The sequence below is a fragment of the Equus quagga genome, chromosome 10 (genome assembly GCF_021613505.1).
Source record: "Equus quagga isolate Etosha38 chromosome 10, UCLA_HA_Equagga_1.0, whole genome shotgun sequence".
In the NCBI taxonomy this organism is placed as follows: domain Eukaryota; kingdom Metazoa; phylum Chordata; class Mammalia; order Perissodactyla; family Equidae; genus Equus; species Equus quagga.
The window spans coordinates 29,148,394-29,172,382 of NC_060276.1; the positions used below are offsets into that span (position 1 = coordinate 29,148,394).

Consider the following 23,989-nt stretch of genomic DNA (forward strand, 5'->3'; position numbering starts at 1 on the left):
TAAAAGAAGGATGCAGAGATTCTTAGTGAGGGTCTTCCCATGAGAATTTTTGTACATAGCTTTATTGTGGACTTCGTGGCACATTTTTTGATTGTTCAGAGCCTGTTTAAGGGATTATTTCTTATTTCCAGCTGTATCGGAGAATCGTCATCACCAAAGAAGTGGCTACCAGGTAAGCGAGGTGTCACTAATCTGGATCCCTAGACAACCACTCAACTCTTTTCTGTAACTCAGTCTCTAACTTCAAAGTAGAGATAGTAACATAATACTATTTTAGAGTGATTATCTGCCTAAAGAAAACAACTATTCATGATTGTGTTTGGGGACAGGAGAAATGGGAGACTAAAGGTCGAGAAAATTAAGTTCTACTCTCGGCTTTCCCAACCAACTAGCTGCAAGACCTTTAAAAAATGATTTTTAGAGCTCCTGTAATTTTAGGAAATTTTAAGACCCTTCATTAATTTGGCAGTGAAGATTAATTTATACCATGATTAATGATCTAAATTTTATACCCTCTGATATTATAGGAAACATGGACATAATGCAACACACACACATACACATCCAACAATATCCAGTAATACTTTGATACATATAGTTAACTAGAAAAATATTCCTTCAAACTTTTCTGTAGATATTAAATAGAGCAAATTAGAGTCCTCCTTTTCAAAAGTCTTTTTTTCTAATTATCATTTTTTTTAAAGATTTTATTATTTTCTTTTTTTCTTTTTCTCCCCAAAGTCCCCCAGTACATAGTTGTATATTCTTCGTTGTGGGTCCTTCTGGTTGTGGCATGTGGGACGCTGCCTCAGCGTGGTTTGATGAGCAGTGCCATGTCCACGCCCAGGATTCGAACCAACGAAACACTGGGCCGCCTGCAGTGGAGCGCGTGAACTTAACCACTGGGCCACGGGGCCAGCCCCAGAGTCCTCCTTTTCATGGGTTGTAATTTTTCCCAGAAAAAATCCAAATGCTTACATAAAATAACTTTTATTATACCCACACAAGTGAGAAATCTTTAAGAAAACTCTAAAGTAACAGGTAGACATATTTAAGTACTAGTGGTATACCCCACTTTAAATAAAACATAAACTAAAATGAGAACTTCAAAAGTTTTCATCATAGGGCATTTTTAAATCAAATTATTTTTTACACATTTAAATATCTGATTAACAAAGCTTAATTTAAATAATAAATGTGCTTCTTACAAAGTTGAACAAAAATTAACTTTAAAGGGTTAAACTTTCTTGATTACCTAATAGCATAAAAAAATCTCCCAACATATTAATATTAATCACAAAAGGTAAATCTTTGATTTTGTAGCATAGTTTCTGAAATTGAAGACAATCCCTATCAATTGTACTATTAAATTTAAACACGAAAAACAAGGAATTTCTGAAACAGGTTCAAAATAAAGTCTGCCTTTAACAAGTATTGGTATTCTATTAAAAAAACCCCACAAAAACCCACATGGCTTACAGATCAAATACTAAAATGATTTTTAGTGTGGTTTCCACTTAGATTTCGAATATAAAAATATTTTCAGATTAGTACTTCAGCAACTTTCAATACAGATAGAATATTTTATTATATCTTGTCTTCTATAAGAAAGTTATTTTCATGCATTCACTAAGTTCAGTTTATACTAACAAACCTCATCTTTGAATATAAAATAATGTGTGACAGATGCTTTCTCCAGTCCTTATCCATTCAGCATTTTAATTATAGGAGTTTTCCTTTTGCAGCTAGGGTATTAGAGTTCAGTATCAATGCATTTTAATATCTGCATGATATTTATTTTTTAAAATTTTTACACGGCTTCAAAATGTTGCTTTGGTCATTTTGCAGGACAGTATAGGAATTATTTTTCTTTTATACACTCTGACCTGATCCAGTGATAACTTTCAGATTGAGGCATATTTCATTAGAACAATAAAGTCATTACTACCAAAGGTAAGTGCCCAGTCACAGGGATTTCGATCTGATAATAACTGCCACTTGCCCAAAAGTTGCCCACTAGGTTTCCATAGGAAGCAAAATGCCAAATCCTTTATAAACTCTAACATAATAATACTGCAATCAATACAACTTCAGTGAGGTACAAATATGCAAGCAACACATTTCACTAACCTTCTTAGATGGCTCGTCTTTGGAACTTACTAAATCTGACTCTTTAATTTAGTAATGTCTAGAACAGTTTTCATTTATTTTATAGAAACACAATCAATCCAACAGAAAACACATAGCAGGAGGCTATTTTTAAGAGATTTGGATGCAACATAATACTGTAGGTTTTCTGTCACAGGTGTGAGAAGTGAGCATACTTACCTACTGCTGTCACCGAGTGTTAAAGAGATTTATAGTAATTCTTTTCAAAATCTTAAAAAGATTTTGAAAAATCAGTCAGAAGGGAAGAATAAATTTTTGTTAGTGTTTGAAGGAAGCTTAAGAATCATCTGGACCAATTACCTCATTCCACACGTGAGGGAAATAAGGCCAAAGAAGATTAAATTAATCCATTAATTTAACATTTACCTATTGCTTCCCATGTACCAGCACAGTGCTGAGCACTGGGTGTAAAGTGGTGAACAAAGCAGACAGGATCCCCGCCCTCCTAGAGCTTGTGCTAAGATCAAAGGCCTAGTTAGGACTTGGACCCAAGACTCCCTGCTGATTCTAACAACCCATCGATTACCCTAATAATTCTAATATCCCTTCAAGGTTTCACATGGGCAGGTAGCCAGCCAGTCAAGTGAAACCGGCCATTTTTTTTTTTTAAATGAACTTTTTTTTTTTTTTTAAAGATTTTATTTTTTCCTTTTTCTCCCCAAAGCCCACAGGTACATAGTTGCACATTCTTCGCTGTGGGTCCTTCTAGTTGTGGCATGTGGGACGCTGCCTCAGTGTGGCTTGATGAGCAGTGCCATGTCCGTGCCCAGGATTCGAACCAACGAAACACTGGGCCGCCTGCAGCAGAGCGCGCGAACTTAACCACTCGGCCACGGGGCCAGCCCCTAAACCGGCCATTTTTTAAAGCCTTGATTGTCTACAAGTTCCACCATAAATTTCCCAGAGATGGCTTGGGGGTCCCAGAAACTGAAAGGGCAATGTGACACCAATCTGGAAGTAGAAGGGCTGTAAGTTTAGCTACATAGTAAAAGAACATGAGCCAGAACCAGGAGATCCGAGTTTTAGTCCTGAATCTGCCAGTAACAATGCATGTGACCATAAAAAATATTTTGGGAGAGTTTTCCCAACTTTTAATTACAGCTATTTCAAACATACAAAATTGGGAGAATAATATTATGAACTCACATGTACAACATGTTGACCATGTTCAATAATAATCAATATCAATATCCATCCTTCCACTCCTCTGAGAGATGATTTTGAAGCAAATTCTAGAAAGTGTTTCATTTTTACTCATAAAAATTTCAGTATGTATATAAAAAAGACTTCTTTAAAACACAACCACAATACTATTAAATTTAACAATTCCTTATCATACAGTTGACATTCACATTTCCCAGATTGTCAAGTTTTTTTAAATTGTGTTAAGTTTCAGGTGTACTGCTTTATAATTCGACATCTGTATACACTACAAAGTGATCACCACAAATCTAGTTACCATCCATCACCACAGTTGATCAAAAAAAATTGGTCTATTTCAATTAATAGTAAATAAGGTCCATGCGTTGCAATCAGTTATGTGTCTTTCAATCAGTAAGTTTCCCTTCAATCTCTTTTATTTCTTGCAGTTCATCTAAGTTGTTCATCCTGAAGAGGAATTTTAGGGCAGTGAAACTACTCTGTATGATACTATAACGATGAATACATGTCATTATAAATTTGTCCAAACCTGTAGAATCTACAACAGCAAGAGTAAACCCTAATGTAAACTATGGACTTTGCGTGATTATGTCAGTGTAGGTTCACCAACTGTAACAAATGTACTATTGTGGCAGGGACGTTGATGATGGGTGAGGCTACGTATGTGTGGGGAATGAAGGTACATGGGAAATCTCTGCACCTTCCTCTCAATTTTGCAGTGAACTTAAAACTGCTCTAAAAAAATAAAGTCTTGGGGCTGGCCCAGTGGTGTAGGGGTTAAGTTTGTGCGCTCCACTTCGGTGGCCCAGGATTCATGGGTTCAGATCCTGGCTGTGGACCTACACACCACTCGTTAGGCCATGCTGTGGCAGCATCCCACATACAAAACAGAGGAAGACTGGCACAGATGTTAGCTTACTGACAATCTTCCTCACGCAAAAAGAAGATTGACAACAGATGTTAGCTCAGGACCAATCTTCCTCACTAAAAAAAAATAAATAAATAAAAATAAAAAACCAAGGTCTTAAAAAAAAAACATACAAACAAAAATAAAAGGAACTAGGTTGTTTATCCTGTAGAATTTCTCACGGTCTGAACTTTGTTGACTGAATCTCCATGGTGACATCATTAGAAATATTTTAAAGGGAAACACGCAGAAGAGATTGGAGGGATGGAATGGGCATATATCCAAGGAAAACTACAAAAACCTGTAAGAACAGTATCAAAAAGACTGGTACTCAGAATGTGCTAGGATTTTTAAAAATAGAGAAAAAACTTTTAATTTATATTCAGAACAAGAACAAAAAGAAACTGCAGGTCTATTTAGATGTGGATAAATAGCATAATGTAAAAGGCTCCCTCAATTCATTTTTTTTTTTCCCAATTAAGATTACTGATACTCAAACCAGAAAGGGGAAAAAGAACATAGAATGAAAAAATTGAATCCCAAAGCATTCATGGAAATAAAAGTACCTAGCTAATCTAAATGAGTTCAGCTCTCCTGTCCCAGACAAATTGTATCCCTGTATACTCCAAGGATTTACAGAGCTCAATCCCTATCTAAAATCTTTGAAGACTCAGGGAGGATGGGAAGAGGATGATAAGGAAAACACTCTAATAGTCAACACTGGAAAGCAGGTAGATGCCACAAACTGTAAACAGATTCGCTTGATGTCAATCTCCAGGAAAATTCTTAAGCACACTGTAAAACGATTTAAGAGCTCTAGGCACGCGCGAGGCGGGGGCGGGGGGGGGGGGGGCAGGCTGGGGAAGATACTCATTAAGAGTCAGTAAGCATTCACAGAAAGCCAATCAGGCAAGATTAACCTAATTTCCTTTTTTGATAGGGCCACTGGCCTAGAATATAAAGGGCAAACTGTACACACACAAAAAATCTGGATTTAAGCACTAAATTTTATAATTCTCTCATGATATCCTTTTAGATAACAAAGAGATGTAGGTTAGAATACACTTCGGTGGGTTTGTAACCGGTTGAACATTATTTAAGGTGTGCTGATTAATGGATCAATGAAAAAACCATGAGGCAACATCAAATAATTTCTCTAGTGCTCTATCCTACCTGATGTTCTATTCCAATTGATGTTCTTATTAATGTCTTGGATGAGGACACTGATGGCATATCCACCAAATTTGCAGATGACACAAGGTTGGGAGGGATAAGGAATATACTGGCTGACAGGATCCAAAAATATTTCAACAGGCTAGAAAAATGGGCCAAATCTTAACAGAATGCAGTATAGTACGGATAAATGTAAAATGCACGATGAGGAAGATATAACTTAGCAAATCATGTGAAAACATTTAGGTATTTTTGTTGATTGCTCAGACAGAGTAAAAACTGGTATGGCTGTGGAAAGAGCTAGTGTAATCTCAGGCTGAACTAGCAGAACTGTTATGTCCAGGGCAAGGGAAGTGGTAAATTCTACTCTACTTCTCACTGATAAGAGCACACTTAAGAATATTGTGTACTATTGGAATACTACATTTTAAAAGGAACACATAAAACAGAACATATGTGAAAGAGAGAAACCAATTTGGTGAATGTTCTAGAAACCAAGTAGAAAGATATAAAGAACTAAGGATGGCTAACCTAGAGAAGAGAACGAAGATGAATGCTTCTTTACTTTTTAGATTTTGGATTTATTCTGGAAAGTAGAGGCAGTGAAACTTTGTATATAGGCTAATTTTCTCATTGAAACTTAAGTTTTAATTTAACTTTTAAACTGTTATTCTATATTTGATATGTACAAAAGAGTGTGTGTAGCATATACATGTAATTATGAAGCATAACAAATAAAATGAAGCATGACTTACCATGTCACCTAGAATGAGAATAGCATCAAGACCAGTGCAGCCGCTGTGTGCTCTACTCCATTTGCTGCCTTTCCCTTTGAGGGAACCACTAGCCTAGATTTGATTTATTGTTACCTTACTTTTTCATTTTTAAAATGCAATGTACCCCGAAACGATATATTGCTAAGTTTTGCAATTTCTAAGCTCTGTTTTCACTGATGTATTTCCAAAGAAAAAGTGTTGGACTCTAAAATAAACACAGCATTCAAAAATCTTGGCATCCCTTTCAGAGAAAGGCTGTCCTTGTCATTGCACACTCTAATTGTATTTAAGTCTCACAAGCGTGCCCATACCCACTAGTCTCCTTCTGCTTCTCCCCCACCTAGGGTTGCCAGATTTAGCAACTACAAGTATAGGCTGCCCAGTTAAATTCCATTTCAGATAAACATACTGAAAATGTATTCATTGTTTATCTGAAATTGGAATTTAACTGGGAGCCCTGTATTTTATCTGGCAACCCCCACCTCCAAGTTAATTAGGTAGACAATTAATCCTATGATCTGCTAGTATGTGATAAAGGGACAAAGTAGGAGGAATTGAGTTGTCAATCTACTGTATAAATATTCATCTAAGTATTCAATAGCATTCACTGACTTGGGAAAAAAATTGCACATGTGAATTCAGTGAATGCCTTTTCAGACCGTGCATTCAGCATACATACCCAAATGCAAATACATATATGCTATTATGCAAATTTTTCAAAAAAAATTCAGTGAAGAGTAGGAAGGTGTATTAATTGCTTCATTATTTTAGCTTTGATTGCCCCCCACAAAAAACCAAAAACAAGATGGCTATTCTAACAAAACGACAAAATCTCTAGATATGTAAATTGACTCACGATCATTATTTATAAACATATTCATATCATTTCGAAACTGTCCTCAGTCAATGTGTTCAAAATGAAGTTACCCTACATTGGTCAAATAAATATCATCAGCTAATTTTCTAGATAAATATCGATTAAAATTATGTTGTTATTAAAAAGGGATTCAGTTACTATAAATAAAGTTATTTTAGGACACACTTCACTTTATAAAAAGAATATTAGAAATATTTCAGATATATTATTTATCAATCAAAAAACTGATGAGCCTTCTGCAATATGAAGTAGAATTTGCATCTCAATTCTGTCAATACATAATCTCAACATCCTTCCACAACCTGAAGCACTAATAGCTCCTAGATTTGAATGGCAATCAATATAAGTGTGTATTAAGAACCCGTATAGATTAGATTCCCTAAATAGAAGCTAGTTGCATTTGCCCTGCCTGGCTTACTGCAAAGCCACGTTTCGCAGTCTGCAATCAGGTATCGACATGGTTGACTACAGTAGAAGTCTAACTTGGTTTTTCAGAGCTTCAGCGAGTGGTTGCTCAACAGGCAATCACTGGATCACCTTTTCCAATTTTAAACTCAAATCTTTATCACTCATGCACTATGGCTTTAGGGTAATCAGGATGTAAACTCATGATGCAAGTGCTTAAGTCTACTTTTAAAAAGCACACTGAATTTCCATGGTTCAAAGAGCCAGATTCCACAAGCCATCCTACCTCTCTAGTTTCTCACCCTTTAGCTATAGACCGATCCTTCAGCCTTTCGGGCTTGGTGTTTCTCTACCTCTTACCTGAGGGTTATCTGAAAAACAAACACAATCTGTAAGCCTTCTGAGAACAGGGAGGAAGGAGCATGCAAAGTAAACCTACATTTGCCACCTGCTTCATAGTCAACTAAACAACTAGGAACTCAAAGACCCACCTCCTAAAGTACGAAGATAAAATACAAGAGCCGTCTCACGCTTAACATTCCCATTTCCAAACTTTTCATTATACGAGGTGAAAAGAATATAACAAAACAATTGGACAAAAGACAGAAAAATAGACTAACAAGGTCTTCTTTTCTTTTTCTGTCAGTAAGAGGACTCACTTTTTTTAGGCTCTGAGAAAAAAACGTGGTTTGCTTTGAAGAAGCCTCTTGTCAGGTTGCAAAATTCCTGGCAGACTCCTAAAGAGGTAAAAAGGGGCAATGACAGATATGGAAGGAGGGAGTATAGAGTGACTCAGCTAGAATAAAGCTGGTGGCTTGGGAAACATTTTTCTTATAGGAAGGTGACTACCAAGGGCTTAACAGAGAATTACTATATAGCTTGATTTTGTTTTTACCCCCTTCTTCTTTTTGCATCTGCTAGCAGGAAAATATAAATGTAAGACGAGCTTAAGCAGTACGTCAAGGAACTGAATGAAGCAGAGCAAAGAACAGCTTGCCTGTGCAAAGAAGGTGCTGGGATTCTAAGGTCTTTGAGGTGAACAGGATATGAGTATAGATAGGGCTTTAGCCAGCCATTAAAGTAAGCAGGTAATTAAAGGGTTTTGATTTCTAAAGCCTAGCAAGCTGAAATAGGAAGATCTGATGCCAACTAAGACCAACATGAAAGTGCTAAGTCTAAACTAGGAATCAGAAGGTGCTCAGAAAGCACTGACATGAAGATTTTTTCCCCACTTAGGCCAGGAAGGAAAACAACAACAAAAACAAAACAAAACCCCAGGTTGAACAAAAACTGAAAACAGTTCAAATTCAGAGAACAAGATACTGTTTTATTTTTTAAATCTTGCTCTAAGTGCGTGGTTTTCAATATTTGGTATTCAGTATTGTTCGCTGGAATTGAAACGTATATAATGATTAATTAGTTACATTCTTATGGCAAGTTTTACTAGATTCTACGCTAAGTGTAAAACCCCCATAGAAGGTGGGAAGTCAAGCAGCATCTTCAACCTAATAACAATAGTCAAAGTAAAGAAACGAGATCTAAGAGAAAATCATCTGCTGGCCTTTCAAACTCAAATCATTTGTGACAGTATCAGGCCCACGCTCACAGCCCTATTTTAAGTTGGCTACTACCAAAAGTGACAATCCCAACTAAACCTGAAAGTATAGCAACAGCAGGAAAAAAATAAGTGCTAGGTCAATCATAAACAAGTCTTATCTTCCTAGTACAACCTAAAATGTCACGTTTTAATTAGGCAGTCGAAAATAGGAATCACTCCAATTTCCCTAGACACGTGGCAATACTGGTTTATTAACAAGATTAACAAAAAGCTGAGACCATAGTTGCAACAATTACCTAACAGGGAATTAACTGAATCCTCAAGATGTGAATTACTACTTTTATTTTCCTTTGAAAGACCATTTTAAGTTTTAAATACTATGAAAGCCAAGAAGTAAAATATATCTAAAATACCTAAAAACTATTTTATCAATGATATTAATAGAAATAGATGGTGAGAAAATTTGGCACAACGGCTCTATGTTTTTGAAAGTAGGTTTTGTGGCAATATTTTTAAACGATCTTTAATGAAATCAAAGGAAACTTTATAATGAAATAAAAATCTAGTCACACATAAAGTAATTACACACTTAAAGTGGATCCTTAAGCAACTATATCTTATCTAAAATGACAACTTGATTTTTCAAAACTGATTTATGTAATTCATGTAGTTTTATGCCATATTCCTAAAAGAAGAGTTTAATTATTTATTGACAAAGTAACAGAAAAATAGATCAGTTTCCTGGGCCTACTTAAGAATTATAAACTAAAAACATTCTACTCCACATGTTTACAACCATTCAATAAATACCCACATTAAAATAATAACTCCAGGGTAGGGTAGCTATATCACAATGTCCCAATCAATAAAGTGGGTTAGATAAAACTCACATGTATTAACTATTTAAAGTAATTTCTAGTAAAATCGCAACAGAAACAGGTAACTAAATTTTTGACTGCCTGGAGAAGTCAATACAAATGCAAACATGCTAAATCACTTTATAACTTACTTTTTAAAAAGTAAACAAGATATTGGGCTACAGGCCATATTACAGACGCTTTATCAAGTTAATGTGGTAATATGATTTTGTAAGTTATCTGAAACATCCAATGGCATATTAATCTTAAAAAGTCAATGCCAATAACTTCTAAGGTCACCCTATATAAAAATTAGAGCTCTAAAGAACCTGTCACAACCCTCCTTTTCAAAAAATTTAAATATGGGCTGGCCCGTGGCCGAGTGGTTAAGGGTTAAGTTCCCGCACTCCACTTGGGCAGCCCAGGGTTTCACTGGTTCGGATCCTGGGCGTGGACATGGCACCGCTCATCAGGCCATGTTGAGGTGGTGTTCCACATGCCACAACTAGAAGGACCCACAACTAAAATATACAACTGTGTACTGGGGGGATTTGGGGAGAAAAAGGAAAAAAAAAAAGATTGGCAACAGTTGTTAGCTAGATGCCAATCTTAAAAAAAAAAATTGGGGGCTGGCCGGGTGGCCCAATCGTTAAGTTAGCATGTTCCGCTTCGGCAGCCTGGGGTTCGCCAGTTTGGAGCCCTGGTGCAGACATGGCACCACTTGGCAAATCACGCTGTGACAGGTGTCCCATATACAAAGTAGAGGAAGATGGGCACAGATGTTAGCTCAGGGCCAGTCTTCCTCAGCAAAAAGAGGATTGGTGGCAGATGTTAGCTCAGGGCTAATCTTCCTCAAAAAAAACCCCAAAAATGGGGCCAGCACTGTGGCTGAGTGGTTAAGTTCGTGCGCTCCGCTGCAGGCGGCCTAGGGTTTCCTTGGTTTGAACCCTAGGCACGGACATGGCACTGCTCATCGAGCCACGCTGAGGTGGCGTCCCACATACCACTAGAAGGACCCACAACTAAGAATATACAACTACGTACCTGGGGGCTTTGGGGAGAAAAAGGAAAAAAAATAAAATCTTTAAAAATCTTCTCATTAAAAAGAAAAAAACCCCAAAATTTAAATAAATCAATTCTATTATCAGTGAACTGCTTATTCACACTTTGAGATTCTTCACTTTTCTCCTTCTGAGTTCACTGCTCATCACCAAAGATGAGCAGAGGAACAAAAATCAAATCATTTATTTTGTTTTTTAAATCTTTTAATAAAACATTTACTGTTATCTCTGATAAAAGGTTTGATGGGAAAGGAAGATGTAAACTAATGACTGAACTGAGGTTTTGGTGTAACTGGTAGTTTTTAATTATTCATGTTCTCCCTTAATATCATAACAATAGAAAACTGAACATATTTCAGTATGATTTAATATTAAGTACTTTATAAATTCTATGCTTTATGTATTTGAATTTCTACTTCTGCATTCTTTAATGAAACATGTATTAAAGACTTGATAAATATTCTAGAAAAATCTCAAATTACCTAGAATGTTTACCTACATAAAACATTCTGTAAGCCAAGTTGTTTATTACAAAAAAGATTCCTCAACCTTATTTACATCTTAAATAGTAACTACTGATAATGTAATTTTTCTATTTACCTAACTACTGAGAATACATTTTTTCCATTAATATTTGATGTCAAATAAATTTGAAAGCCAATAGACGTTTGATTAGGTGCAAAATATTAATAGCTACCACATGCATTCATTGTGACTGCTAGAAAACAACTCTGAAGGGCAAGAAAAAAAAAGAAAGAAACATTGTGTTTCTAATTAGTGGCTTGTAGCCAAAAACATGAATCAGAGTTATACCAAAAAAAAAAAAAAATCAAACAGAAAAACCCAACAACTGTGGCCTAACTAAACAACTGACAACAACCTACAGAGCAATTACAGAAAAAGGAAATCTGGGATCAAAACTTTCTGGGGCACAGAAGCCCAAATCAGCAGTGGCTCACTTCTTGAGGGGTTTTCCCTTAGGAACAAAGAACATACCCTGTGAAAGGCAGTTAGCAGTGTCTGGGATTCCAGCTCTTTCAGTAGCAAGGTCATTTTGTGACCTAGCTACCGTACTATAGTCAATTCTGTCAAAGCTTAAAAAGAAGAGCATAAAAAATACTGCTTTTCATCGTTTTACACAGTAAATTATACATACCCAAATGGCAGGAGAGTTAGCCTCATCACTTTAATACTTCACATTTACAATATAACATCTGACATGTTTATAGTTTACAAAAGGAAAATAGGGAGGAATCTAATGTTTTATATCTCCATTCAAAACCATCATCTAATCACCACAAATGAGTAATGTTCTTTTTTTTTTTTTCTGAGGAAGATTAGCCCTGAGCTAACATCCGTGCCCATCTTCCTGTACTTTATATGTGGGACGCCTGCCACAGCATGGCTTGCCAAGTGGTCTGCACCCAGGATCCGAACCGGCGAACCCTGGGCAGCCAAAGTGGAACGTGTGCACTTAACCGCTGCGCCACCAGGCCCGCCCCTGACGTTCCATTTTTGCTGGCTGTCCTTTATCCACCCTGAGCTGAGTTTTCTTATTTGCAAAATTAGGATAATAATTGTCCTATCTATCTCACAAAAATTGTCTTTTTATCTCACAGAACTGCTGGATAATCAGAAGAGATAACACGAGTAAAAGCACTTTGAAACCTAATGCCCAAGACATTAGCTGACAGTATGGGATTATCATTCTTTACATGTAACAACACGTAGGACTATAACACTTCTTTCTTATTGTGAACGATGGAAAAAATGGAAAAAAAATTGGCAACAAGGAACTGATACAACTGCAGAATAACTGGCAACATCTCCCAAAGCTTCACTGTTAACATTTAATTATTTATTGAGTACAGGATGTCCCCAAGTCACAAAGGTCCCATAAATCCAAACCACTGTCCTTGCCTCAGCCCCCTCCATTCCCTCCCTCTTTACTCATATAGTAAGTGGTGTGTGCTTGCCCGCAGGGGATGGGGAATTTGAGAGAACCAGGAAGTTCAAAAGTAGAAGAAACTGTGAGGAGAAGTGGAAGAGCACAGAGCATGCCTACTCACCATCCCTATTGCCACCTAAACCTTTTGTTGCTGCTACACATCAGCTGTGGACATCTCTCAATGCTGGGAAATAAGGCAAAGGTTAAAAGTCAACAGCCAAGAGCTATGACCAGGGACAAAATAGGGATAGTAAAGTTCACTTAAAGGAAAAAAGACTGATCTTAGTCACTAGCCTTAATCTCTAAAGCCAGTCCAATAAAGATAAAATACCAATTGCAAAATATTGACAAACCTACTCACTTTCACTCACAAAGGTACTAGTTTTATCAAGTTATGTATTCATTCTGCTCACCTAACTTTGACAAACCCAATAACCTACCCCTACCTGTGACGCTAACCTTTCCCACTTACCAATGCATCCACTATATCCAATTTAACCCATCTTTCCCTTACTCCTTTCCCAAAGACCCAACCATTATATTTCATCCATTACTGCCCCTTGTCAGTTGTAAGGGACAATGAGTTATTGTGCCAGGGAATCTCTCTACTAATGACATTAGGTAAGCTGGGAAGGAGAAAGCTGTGGGTGAATGGGCTGAAACTGGGGCTGGGGAAAACGTTCAAACCACCTGCCATTTCAGTTTGACAAGCGTACATAAGCATATCTAAAATAGATATTTTTAAAAAACACACAAATTGTTAATAGTACTGCTAAACCAGAAAGATGATTCCCTCAGTCTTCCAATTTAAATAAAGACTTTCAGGAACAAATTTAAAAGAACACTATGGATATGAAGCTCCTCCGTGGCTAGTCTTTCCAGTTCAAGAGCAATGCCGGAAAGAACACTGCCAACCTCTTCTCTTGAGCCTACTTAGTAACCAGGATGCCTGCTCCTGAGAAAGTGGGTTTGAATACAGCTCTACATTCTATTCATTCATTCTCTAGAAAGCTTGACCTGTGGTTCATAAGAATGCCCATGGTTCAATGAGTTTGTACTGGAATAGTCTATTATAATTAGTAGTGGTCAAGTAGGTTTTATATAGGTATGGCTTGCTCTGTACACGCTGTCTACTGGAAAATATTGTTAAAGTTTTCTGTCAGAAGCTTCCAAAAATTTTATGCTTCACCCTTTGCATTTTTTTAAAATGTTTTATCCTTCCCCTCTCTCTTCTTCTTTAAAGTTTTAAGGATTAGGGCCCTGTGGAGAAAGTAAAACTCCTTCTGCTCTTAAGTCTATTTGTGCAATTAAAATAAAGTTCTCCTTGGGGCATTGTCAGAATTTAACCACAGTTTTTAATAGGATACACTAAGTCTTAAAATGAAACCATTCAACTCATGATTTCAATAAAAATTCAAGCCAGGAAGATTTAATTTAATCATTTCACAAACTTACAAGCTTACTACATAATGTTCTAATTCAGAAAAATAAACACTTTTTGAAAAGTACACACAGTATATTAAGACTAAAATTCTACTTTGATTTTTTAAAAAGATATTACTTATGTCATTGTCATCTACAGAAATGGACACTAATATTGGCTAAATCATTAACAGATTAACTACCTTCAATTCAGATAACCCGAGGGATTGTACACGTTTAGAAGTTATTACTACCCTATACAATATTAACAAGGATGAGCACCAAAAACAATTACTAACACAAACACTAATATATAATATAAACTGAGTTTATATTTCCTATTTCTTCAATATCTTTATTTTTAGCAAGACAAGTAAACATTTATAATTTAAAACTATTTTAGTTATAGGAATTCTGAGATTTTTAAGAGAGAAAAAATGTATTTGTCAAGTAAATAGAAAGACTTATAATAAAGACCCATACAACCATTCAGTCTTTTCTTTTCCCACTTATTCAAAGGCTGCAAAAGAAAGATAACCTTTCCTATTACATTTCTAAAAGTTTTCTCAAATTAGAATGAATATAAAGGCCAAACATTCTTTTTACAACCAACAAAAATTATCTTTGTTAGGAGCCAGATTATTTATTTGGTACTTGCTGATGAACCAAGGTGCTTTTAAGTTACCTCAGTTAGTTTGTGATGATACAGAGCCTAAAATCATATCTGCACATATATTTCCTAAATGGTCACTCTTCATCTTGAAATTTATTTTAGCTGATATTACAAAGGGATGGCCATTGGATATCAGCGATGCAATGCATTCAATCTTCAAGACAATGACGAACAATGGAACTGAGAAAATTAGTATGATGAAATTGTTGCCTAAACGTGTTGTTAAATTCTGTATGTTTAAAATATTTGAAGACAAAAAGGCTTTGTGGACTTAAAACCAATTGACCCTGATGGAATGCCAAACTGTAAACTGCCAGACAGCTGTAGCTGGTAATAAAATGCTAAGACCTGAAGAGCTTTAGCAGAACTTGATTATATGGTAATCCCAGCATCTGAGAGAAGGCAAAAGAGCTAGAAGAATAACTGATAGGCTGGTTGCTATAGTAACCAAGATAAATTTGTACACTGACTGGGGAAAAACATCGGGGTTGCCATTAGGTATGAGGCTCACATTATGTGTTATGTGCTTTTTCCTCAATTTTGAATCACGAGATGACAGACTAACACAAAGACTGCTCAGTTTGAAACAAGAGAACAAATAGGGTCCTGCTCTGAAGAATAAGGAAAGCACCCAATTAAAGCTTTAGCTGGTTAGCAGAATAATATCTGACAGCTGGAGGGAACAGACCTTGTGAAAGTTTGTAGAAATTAGCTTAGCTCTGGGTAGAAAACAGAAATGTAGGTTAATTATCAATTCAAGTTAAATATCAGTGGGACATAGTACCCACAATTTTTATTTCTTTAAATTTTGTTTGAGGTATTTCTTATGGGCTATTAATCTCTTACAGAAAGCGTTACTGAATGCACACTGTGTAGGGGTGTATCTAAAACAATACTAAATGGTTCGACTTGTAGTCTCTCAGTTATCCACGCCCCAGGAGGCAGCCTTGTAACCTGGTCTCTACACAGGCTGCTAGGGCTACCTTCCCCACCTCCAGCTCCATCACCACCACCCCAACGACCACTCCCTTCCTCCACCTACAGTACCCCAAGGAAGTGATTATCAGAATTGCAGGCAGAATCTGAGGAAGAAACAAACAGCCTCTTCAACGGGTTTGCCTGGTAAATTCACCTGATTTTGTCAAAGTTAAAACAACGAACTGAAGAGAACACACGAACTGTTGTGCAATGTGAAGGTTACACAGTAAGTCTCAAATACCAACAATTAGAAATCATGTTCTGTCCTGTAGGACCACCACTGAACTGTCAACATTCTAAACTATCTAGCTTTTTAACATTTTTAAAGATCAAATCTTATCTACCCTATTTTATGAAGTAGGTTATCACAAGAACAGAGTTTTCAATTTACAGAGTTGGTACAGATTCAAATTGAGCCCCCCAACTGCTATACTGCTAAGGACTGTCTTATCTCCATGAGTCACCAAATGACAGTTGGAGGCCACTAAATTTAGAACTTGGATTTACTAATTAATATGTAGGTTTTTCCTCTACTTCAATATGATGTTACATGGGTATAATAAAACAGCATTTACAAATATTCTATCAATCATCAAAGCCAACAGCAATTAAATATAATCCATGATTAAATATAATCTATAATTAAATGCCAACCCAGGAACGGCCACCTTTAGGGAATTTTTCCTAAAGTAACCCAAATCGCAAAAAATTTTTTTTTACTGAAACTGGTATCAATTTTCAGTTCAGGGAGAAATGTTTCTGATGCCTGAGTAAAGTGAGAAGCTGAGTTTTCAACAAAGGCAACTGTGGAACTTTTTGTCTTTTAGACCAAACCATTCTTTGGGATAGTGTGATCTCCGTTGTCATGACTTAAAAATCAAAATTTCACTATTACTCCAACCTAAAATGATAAGCTGCAGTTGACACTAACTAGACTCCTAAAAATAAAACAAGACAGGTAACAACCACTGTTCTTAGATCAGCTATTCTGTCACCGTTTTTCATCCTGACTTGGAGAAAATTTGTGGGCAAAAGTTAGGATCCTAAAACAGTTAACATCCTCTGAGAGCAAGGCATGAAGAAAGAGAATCACAGCTGATAGGAGTAGACCATCTGAGGAGCCCCACTAACAGGGTAAGTGCCAAAAACCTAGAGTAGGGATCCCCAGCAACACTTTCCCTCCTTCCACAGGCAAGGCAACATCATCGTACAAACGAGGAAGCAGGAGACTTGGGTTCTACTTCTGAGTCTGCCACGAGTCAGCAATATGTCACTTCCCTTCTCTGAGCCTAGGTTTCTCTTTCAGTTAAATGCGAGGGCTGGGCTAAACGATCTCTGGTCCCTTCCCACTATAAAAATGTTACCATTCTGTCTTTCCTTCCAAGGCCTCAAAAATATTTTGGTTGCTGGTAAAAAAAAAAAACTTAAAGAATGCTCAAAATGTCACATTTATTTTTATAACATGTTCTCAGTGCCAGCCTTTAGTATGTGTATGTATAATCCACACAACCAGCAGGAGTATTCATCCCATATATAATTTACCCAGTAAATATTTAATTTAAATATTTAACACCGTCAAGTTTGTTAAACTAAAAAAAAAAAAAATCACGGAAAGATTTCCCAAGAACGAAAGCTTATCAGTAAAAGCACACTATCAAATCTCAACACAATGACAGACTTTTAGAGTTGGAAGGGTTCTGAGTGTAATCTCCTCAATTTAAAGATGAGGAAATGAAATGACTCATAGCCCAGGCTTTTTTCTACTATACCACACTTCCTCCTCCTTTCCTGCTTTATCAAAAGACAGCATGGTAGCAAAAAGAACAGTAGACTATGAAAGTGATCTGGATTCTAGTCCTAACTCTGCCATTAATTTGCTGTGGCACCTTGGACAAGTCACTTTCTCTCTCCAGGCTATGGTTTTCCCAACATTTTATATGAAGGAGTTTAACTAGATGTCCCTTCTAGTTGTAACATGATATGATCTAATAAAACTCCTATTTGACAAAACAAAAGACATATTCCTGAAGGAGAAAAGTGGGACTTTCTAGACAAGAGAACTGAAAAGTTTGGGCTGCTGGTTTTAAATAGATGCATCGGTTCAATTCAATAAGCTGGTCCTAAAGCATTTTATTCCAGAATCTCTTAAGAGGAGGATACCCTCTACATACACATACACACACACACACAGCTACGATGTACTAGAAAAAAATACTGGACTAGAAGTGTGAAGAACTGGTTTCAAATCCCAGCTCTATAGCTTAGAAGCTGTGTCTCCTAGGCCAATTCATTAACTTGTTTGAGCCCAAGGTTCCTCATATGTAAAAAGAGAGGTAAGAATAAGGAAACCTGACCTAAAATATCAATCAAAATAAAGCATTATAAATGTGGTGTATACTGCAAAGCTGGGCAAGTGGAGACGATCTGCCACTGTGGAAAAGTAGGCTGCATTGGAATCAAAAGCCTTTCCATTAAAAACTGGGCTGATTTTTAACTTACTAAATTTGCTTTCAAAGAGTAGAATGACAAAACTGAAGACACCATTGGAGGGGAAATCGAAGAAATAAGTCAATTTTAGGAAATGGATTGTGTATTTGGATTCTCCTAATTAAGAAAACACACCAGATAATTCTCAACTGCCTACTCAGTTTACTACAATTTGGTGAAATGATCTGTGTAGTCGAGAAAACACAATAGCAAGGGACATTTCTTAAAGTGCCCAAATTCAGTGTGTTAATCTCTTGGAGATTGTATGGTGTGCCCACTCCAGTTCATATCAAGGGACAGAAGGTATTTCTGATGACCAGATATCCAGTGACACCATCTGTTTCCACCAATCAAGACTTCTCACTGCAATTCTAGGTTGTTAGTTACCCAGCCAAGTCTCCTCAGGGTACTTTATGCAAATGACAAAACTTCTCACAAAGGAGAGGGAAAAGGTTAATGATGCCAACCTTCTGCTGTCCTCCCAGTACTGCTAGTTCTTTTCAGATGCAATTCTCCAGATGAGTCTAATTCTCTTCCAAATCCCCTCACTGATACAGGATGGAGTCGTGAAATTCAGACTGACAGGACAGTTTTACCCATACAGCTCAACAAGCTGAAGATTTGGGCAGGTCCGAGTTAAAATTAGAATGCTGGGTCCCAAGAGACGTTGTTACTTTTCATCAAGTACCAAAGGATCACAGTGCTTGAGAAGCTATATTATGCCAGGAGGGAAGAAGTGACTCTATCAATCCTATCCAAATGACTCATTCAGTTTAGATAAGTTAAATAGCTCCAAGTTCTGCATACTGCCTCCCAAAGTAAGCACTGTGTGAAGTTAAATTTGCTAATTCCGAGAAAGGAAGTAGAAAGGAATGAACATGTGAGTTCTTTCTCTGTGCCAGGTAATAGACTAGGCAGTTAACATAGGTCCTGATATAACTGTCCTTAAAAATTAAATTTGCTTTATTCATTGAAAAGTAACAATATTCACATAGTTCTAGATTGATTAAAATCATATACATGGATAGTTATTTCCCTCCCCTTCTCCACAGACACACACACAAAAGTCCTAAATGATCAGGTGTCTCATTTAACCAAAATTGACAGTTCATTACTTTGAGGGGAAAACCACAACAAGAAAATTTAATTTCAAGGGACTCCAAAGTATTTGGAAATCCAAATGTATTTTCTCTCCTCTACAATCTAGCTATGAACTTCTTTCAGATACTGAACTTGAAGGAGATTCACTGCCATCTCAGGATCGGCCATTGTCACTCAAAAACCCCACAACAGTGACATGAAGGTTGGTGGAAACACACGCACGTCAACGATCTACCAACATATATTTCTTTCTGATTTTGTTGCTGCAACTTTTTTGGTACATGTCACATATAATATATATTAGGTTTTACAATGACTTCTAGAATGTACAGATAACTTTATTTGCATCAAATGAGGTATTTCTTCGACGTGGTAAGCTTGAAAATTGAAGGCGGCTGACTCCTGGAACCATATTAGGACTTGCATTAACATACAGATTTCACCAATCCTCAAGGTCTTATAGCATGACAACATATTTCACTGCCTCTAGTTCCAGAGAAGTCCGTAGAAGAGCTCGATGAAATCGCTTTTAACATTATTCCAACTTTGAAAAGTGGAGGAGTGGGTAAGTAGAAGTCTCAGTCAAGCGAAGCCTTCCAACTACGCTACTTCCTACTCAGAATCTCCCCGATTAATCACCACTAAAACATCTTGCAGAATTAGATAAAGCGCACAAAGCTGTGGCTCTCCTTCCAACCACCAGATTACTCAGCACTTGTTTGTATCTCTGTAGTCGGTTGTGTACATTTATGTCCGGCTACCTTTTTAAGACCGCGTTCTTCCTAATGGTAAAGAACCTTGTCTGCGATTTCCTTTGCCTCGCGCTAAGGTGCTATTTTAATAAAACATCAGCTAGAGGACTTTCCTAAGTAAACACCCAACCTTTCTCCCGCTCCTCTTCTTTCTGTGCAACGAAGAGGACGGACGGCCAACAGGGAGAGTTACAGCTCCCTCTGAAACGAACAGGTAAGTTAGCGGCAAAAGAAAGAGATGGTAAATGTGATTTCTCCTGCTACTGCTCCTTTCATCTATGGTACCCAAGGCCAAAACGGATGTTTCAAAGGTAAGCTCTGAACCCCACAAACACAAATCGCCGGCTCTCAGGCACGTAAGGTGTCCCACACCTCGCAGAAAGCTAGGCAAGACGAGAAACGGGCTGCGAGAGCGCCCCTGGGCCGTTCGCCAGGGAAAGGAGGGGCCTTGCTCGAATTGGGCGACTCCCCCTCCCCCGACTCCCTCTGAAGTGCCCGAGGAGCAGCGGTGGCGGACCCGGCGGGACCAGGGAGGGGGGTGGGGGAAGGCACAGGGGAAGCCGGAGGACCGGGACGCCCGGCTCCTGGGCCAGAGCTACACTTACTTACCCCACAGGGTAGCCACCCCCTAGGTGCACATCTTCAGGGGCATCAAAGAATTCCTCGGTGTCGCTTTCCGACGCCATTTATAGGACACACCCGCGGGTGAGGGGGCCGGCGTCGCCTGGAGAGAGGGTGACTCTGGTCTCCTCCTCGTCGTCCCCCACACCAGCGAGACCGCGGGGAGGGGGGGGTGCCTGGCGAGGACGAGGAGGGGGCAGACGATCTGAGTGAGGAGCCGGTGAGGGGCAGGGGACCGCCGTCAGCTGCCGGGCTGTGAGAACCACCGGCAGAGCGGCCGCCTGAGGAGGCAGCGGCGGCTCCGGGGACTGTTGCTGCCGCCGCTCCCGGCGATAGGTGTATAAGGAGAGCGAGAGGAGAGGCGGCGGCTCTCCTCGAGGGTGAGGGCGGGCGCGCCGACGACAGCAGCTCCGATTTCTCCCGCAGCAGCAATTACTGCAGCTGGGAGAGCCAGTTGCCCGCAAAATACGGACGCGCACCTACCCTCGCGAGATTTCGGGAGGGGACGGGAAAGCGTGGGCGGGGCGAAGAGGAGGCGGGGGCGGTTCCAGAGAGGCAGTGTTCCGATTTCCTCTACTCGAGAAGCCTATCAAAACGGCGCAAGCGCGTTGAGGGCATTCGGTGAGGGCCGGAAGCAGCCGGGAAGGGTGGGGACAAGCCTCCTGGAGGGAGGAGTCTAGGACCTGCGCAGGGGCGGCGGGCTGCCCGGGCTCCCGGGGAGCGCTGCCGACGTCGGCTGGGTCCGGCAGGGCGCCTCCCACCGAGCTCTGCGGTTCCAAAGAGAGGCGTTTTCAGAGGGGTGATTTTAAGTCTGCTTTTCACTTGCGAGGAAATGCTATTAGAAAACGTGTGCTTTGCCTTTACGTCGTCTTCGTTTATTCCAGCCCGGAATATCCCACTCCAGGGCGTGGGCAGGTCCACACCTCTAGCGTCCCCGGAATAGACCGCCCTATTTATTACAAGATCTCTAGTTGAGATCCCTAAATACGATCCTGCCGGCCAGAGGGTGGGGTCCATGACGGATAAGTGGGGAGTATTTCAGTTCCATGAAGTAATAATGGGTTTATTGCTGGAGCTGAGCCAGTATAGGGCCTCCGGTTACATTTTCTCTACAAATATCTGTTGCCCACGCTTAATGTGAGAGAAATTCGTACATGCTATGCTGGCCAAGATGTGCATCAGTCAGGTGGTAAATATATATTGAGCAGCCACCGTTGCAAGGCTAAGAGCTAGTAACTTAATTTGGATCCTCAACTGCCCGAAATCCAGTGGTGAAAATAGAAAGGTACTTTTTAAGAGACCAAGATGTTCTTTCTTAAATAACGGGTCGTTAAGCATGAAAGTGATAACACTGACTTTCTGTATGATGGCAAAGCACATTCCCACTGATGTCATGACAGGCAAGCTCTGTGAGCTGTTTGCGCAGCCTCAACTATTGCTCGAAATGGCGGTGGAAAAGAATGATGGGGACCAGGGGCATGGCTGGAATGGGAGTCTAGATTCCTCCTTGTAAAGCAACGAGGAAAAGATCTGGTGTTGTCTGGTGGACTTGTGTAGAACCAGTGCCGTATACTGTATCTTCTGTAACATCCGAGGGAGTTCAGAGAAAACACTGCATAATCAAATACGGTAATATTTTTGCAGCGAACCATATGATTTTTCATACGGCGTAAATAAATATCGGTAAATAGTCTCATTTCAGTTCAGGTCAGATACTACTGACAAATAAGTTTAGGTTAGATCAATTTGACTGTCAAATAAGCTACTTAAAAAAAACCCCAAAATTCTTGCTTTCCAGAGCTTTTTGAATTTCAGAATTGCAAACAAGAGATTTCTGGATCCTTGTGAGGATATGACTTTTGTCATAATCCAGTAATTATTAACTTTTATATGTTTTCAACATGTTAATTTTCTAGACATAAAAGTGTATCACCAAGTACTAACTTTTTATTTTGTTGCTCACTGGGAAAGATACGCTTTTTTCCTTATGTTATGGGAAGATATAAGTAAACAAATTACCTGAATTTATTCTCTTTTTAGTTATCTAATAGTGAATTTATGTTTGCCTTAAAAATTAAAGTTTGGTGTCATGTACTGTTCTAGGTGCTGAGGACAATTCAAAGATGAAGAGGACAGCTTAGTTCCTGTCTTCCAGGAGCTCACAATCTGCCAATGGAGACAAATATGGAGTCCTAGTTTGATGCTTTTTTTCATTATACCATACCCCTCCCTTGGACCTTTTAAGGTACTTTAAACATTGTACTTAGAAAAAGTCAAAATGGAATAGAAATGATAAGCTAACATTTTTAGAGCTACTAAAGTTGTTTATTTAAATGCTTTTATCAATTGTGTGAGAAAGTGAATTTCTGGGAATGTCAAAACACATGCCTACCACCTATCATCTTTCTTTCTTTCTTTTTTTGGTGAGGAAGATTGGCCCTAAGCTAACATTTATTGCCTATCTTCCTCTTTTTTTTTTTTTTTTTTTTTGCCTGAAGAAGATTGTCACTGAGTTAACATCTATGCCAATCTTCCTCTATTTTGTATATGGGACACTGCCTCAGCATGGCTTGATGAGTGCTGTGTAGGTCCATGCCAGGATCCGAACCAGTGAACCCCAGGCCACTGAAGCAGAGTGTATGATCTTAACCACTATGCCACAGGGCTGGCCCTATCATCGTTTTTTAAAGATGTCAAAGATGTTTGTTTTGCTTGGAACATCTGTTCTTGAGTTTTAAAGCAGCAGCTTTTAGGTTTAGTCCAAGGCAGTGATTTTGAAGCTTTTCTCCTTGTTAGAAATGGAACCCTTTAAACAAACCTAATTTCATGCAAAAGTTCACATATCATAAAAATAAAAACTGCTCTGTTTGAAGCAGGGATCGCTCAGGTCTCTGCCTGTTTGGCCTTCCCTGAGTCTCCAGAGACTGCACCAAGGCTCCATAAAAAAAAAAAATTTGAAAACTATTGGTCCAAAGCAAGGGTTGGCAAATTATGGTACACTGGATAAATCTGTCCTGCTGTCTGTTTTTGCAAATAAAGTTTTATTGGAACACAGGCAGGCCT

The 23,989-nt window shown here is 38.5% G+C and overlaps 1 protein-coding gene across 1 annotated transcript in view; it reads right to left on the reverse strand.

Annotated features, from left to right (window-relative positions):
• The window catches only part of WDR44 (WD repeat domain 44), a 71,952-nt gene extending 50,578 nt beyond the window's left edge, over positions 1 to 21,374 (reverse strand). The window contains exon 1 of the mRNA XM_046673893.1: positions 20,915 to 21,374. Coding sequence (XP_046529849.1) covers positions 20,915 to 20,991 — 77 coding nt within the window. The 5' untranslated portion in view covers positions 20,992 to 21,374. The remainder of the gene's footprint in view (positions 1 to 20,914) is intronic.
• Between the last annotated feature and the right edge of the window lie 2,615 nt (positions 21,375 to 23,989).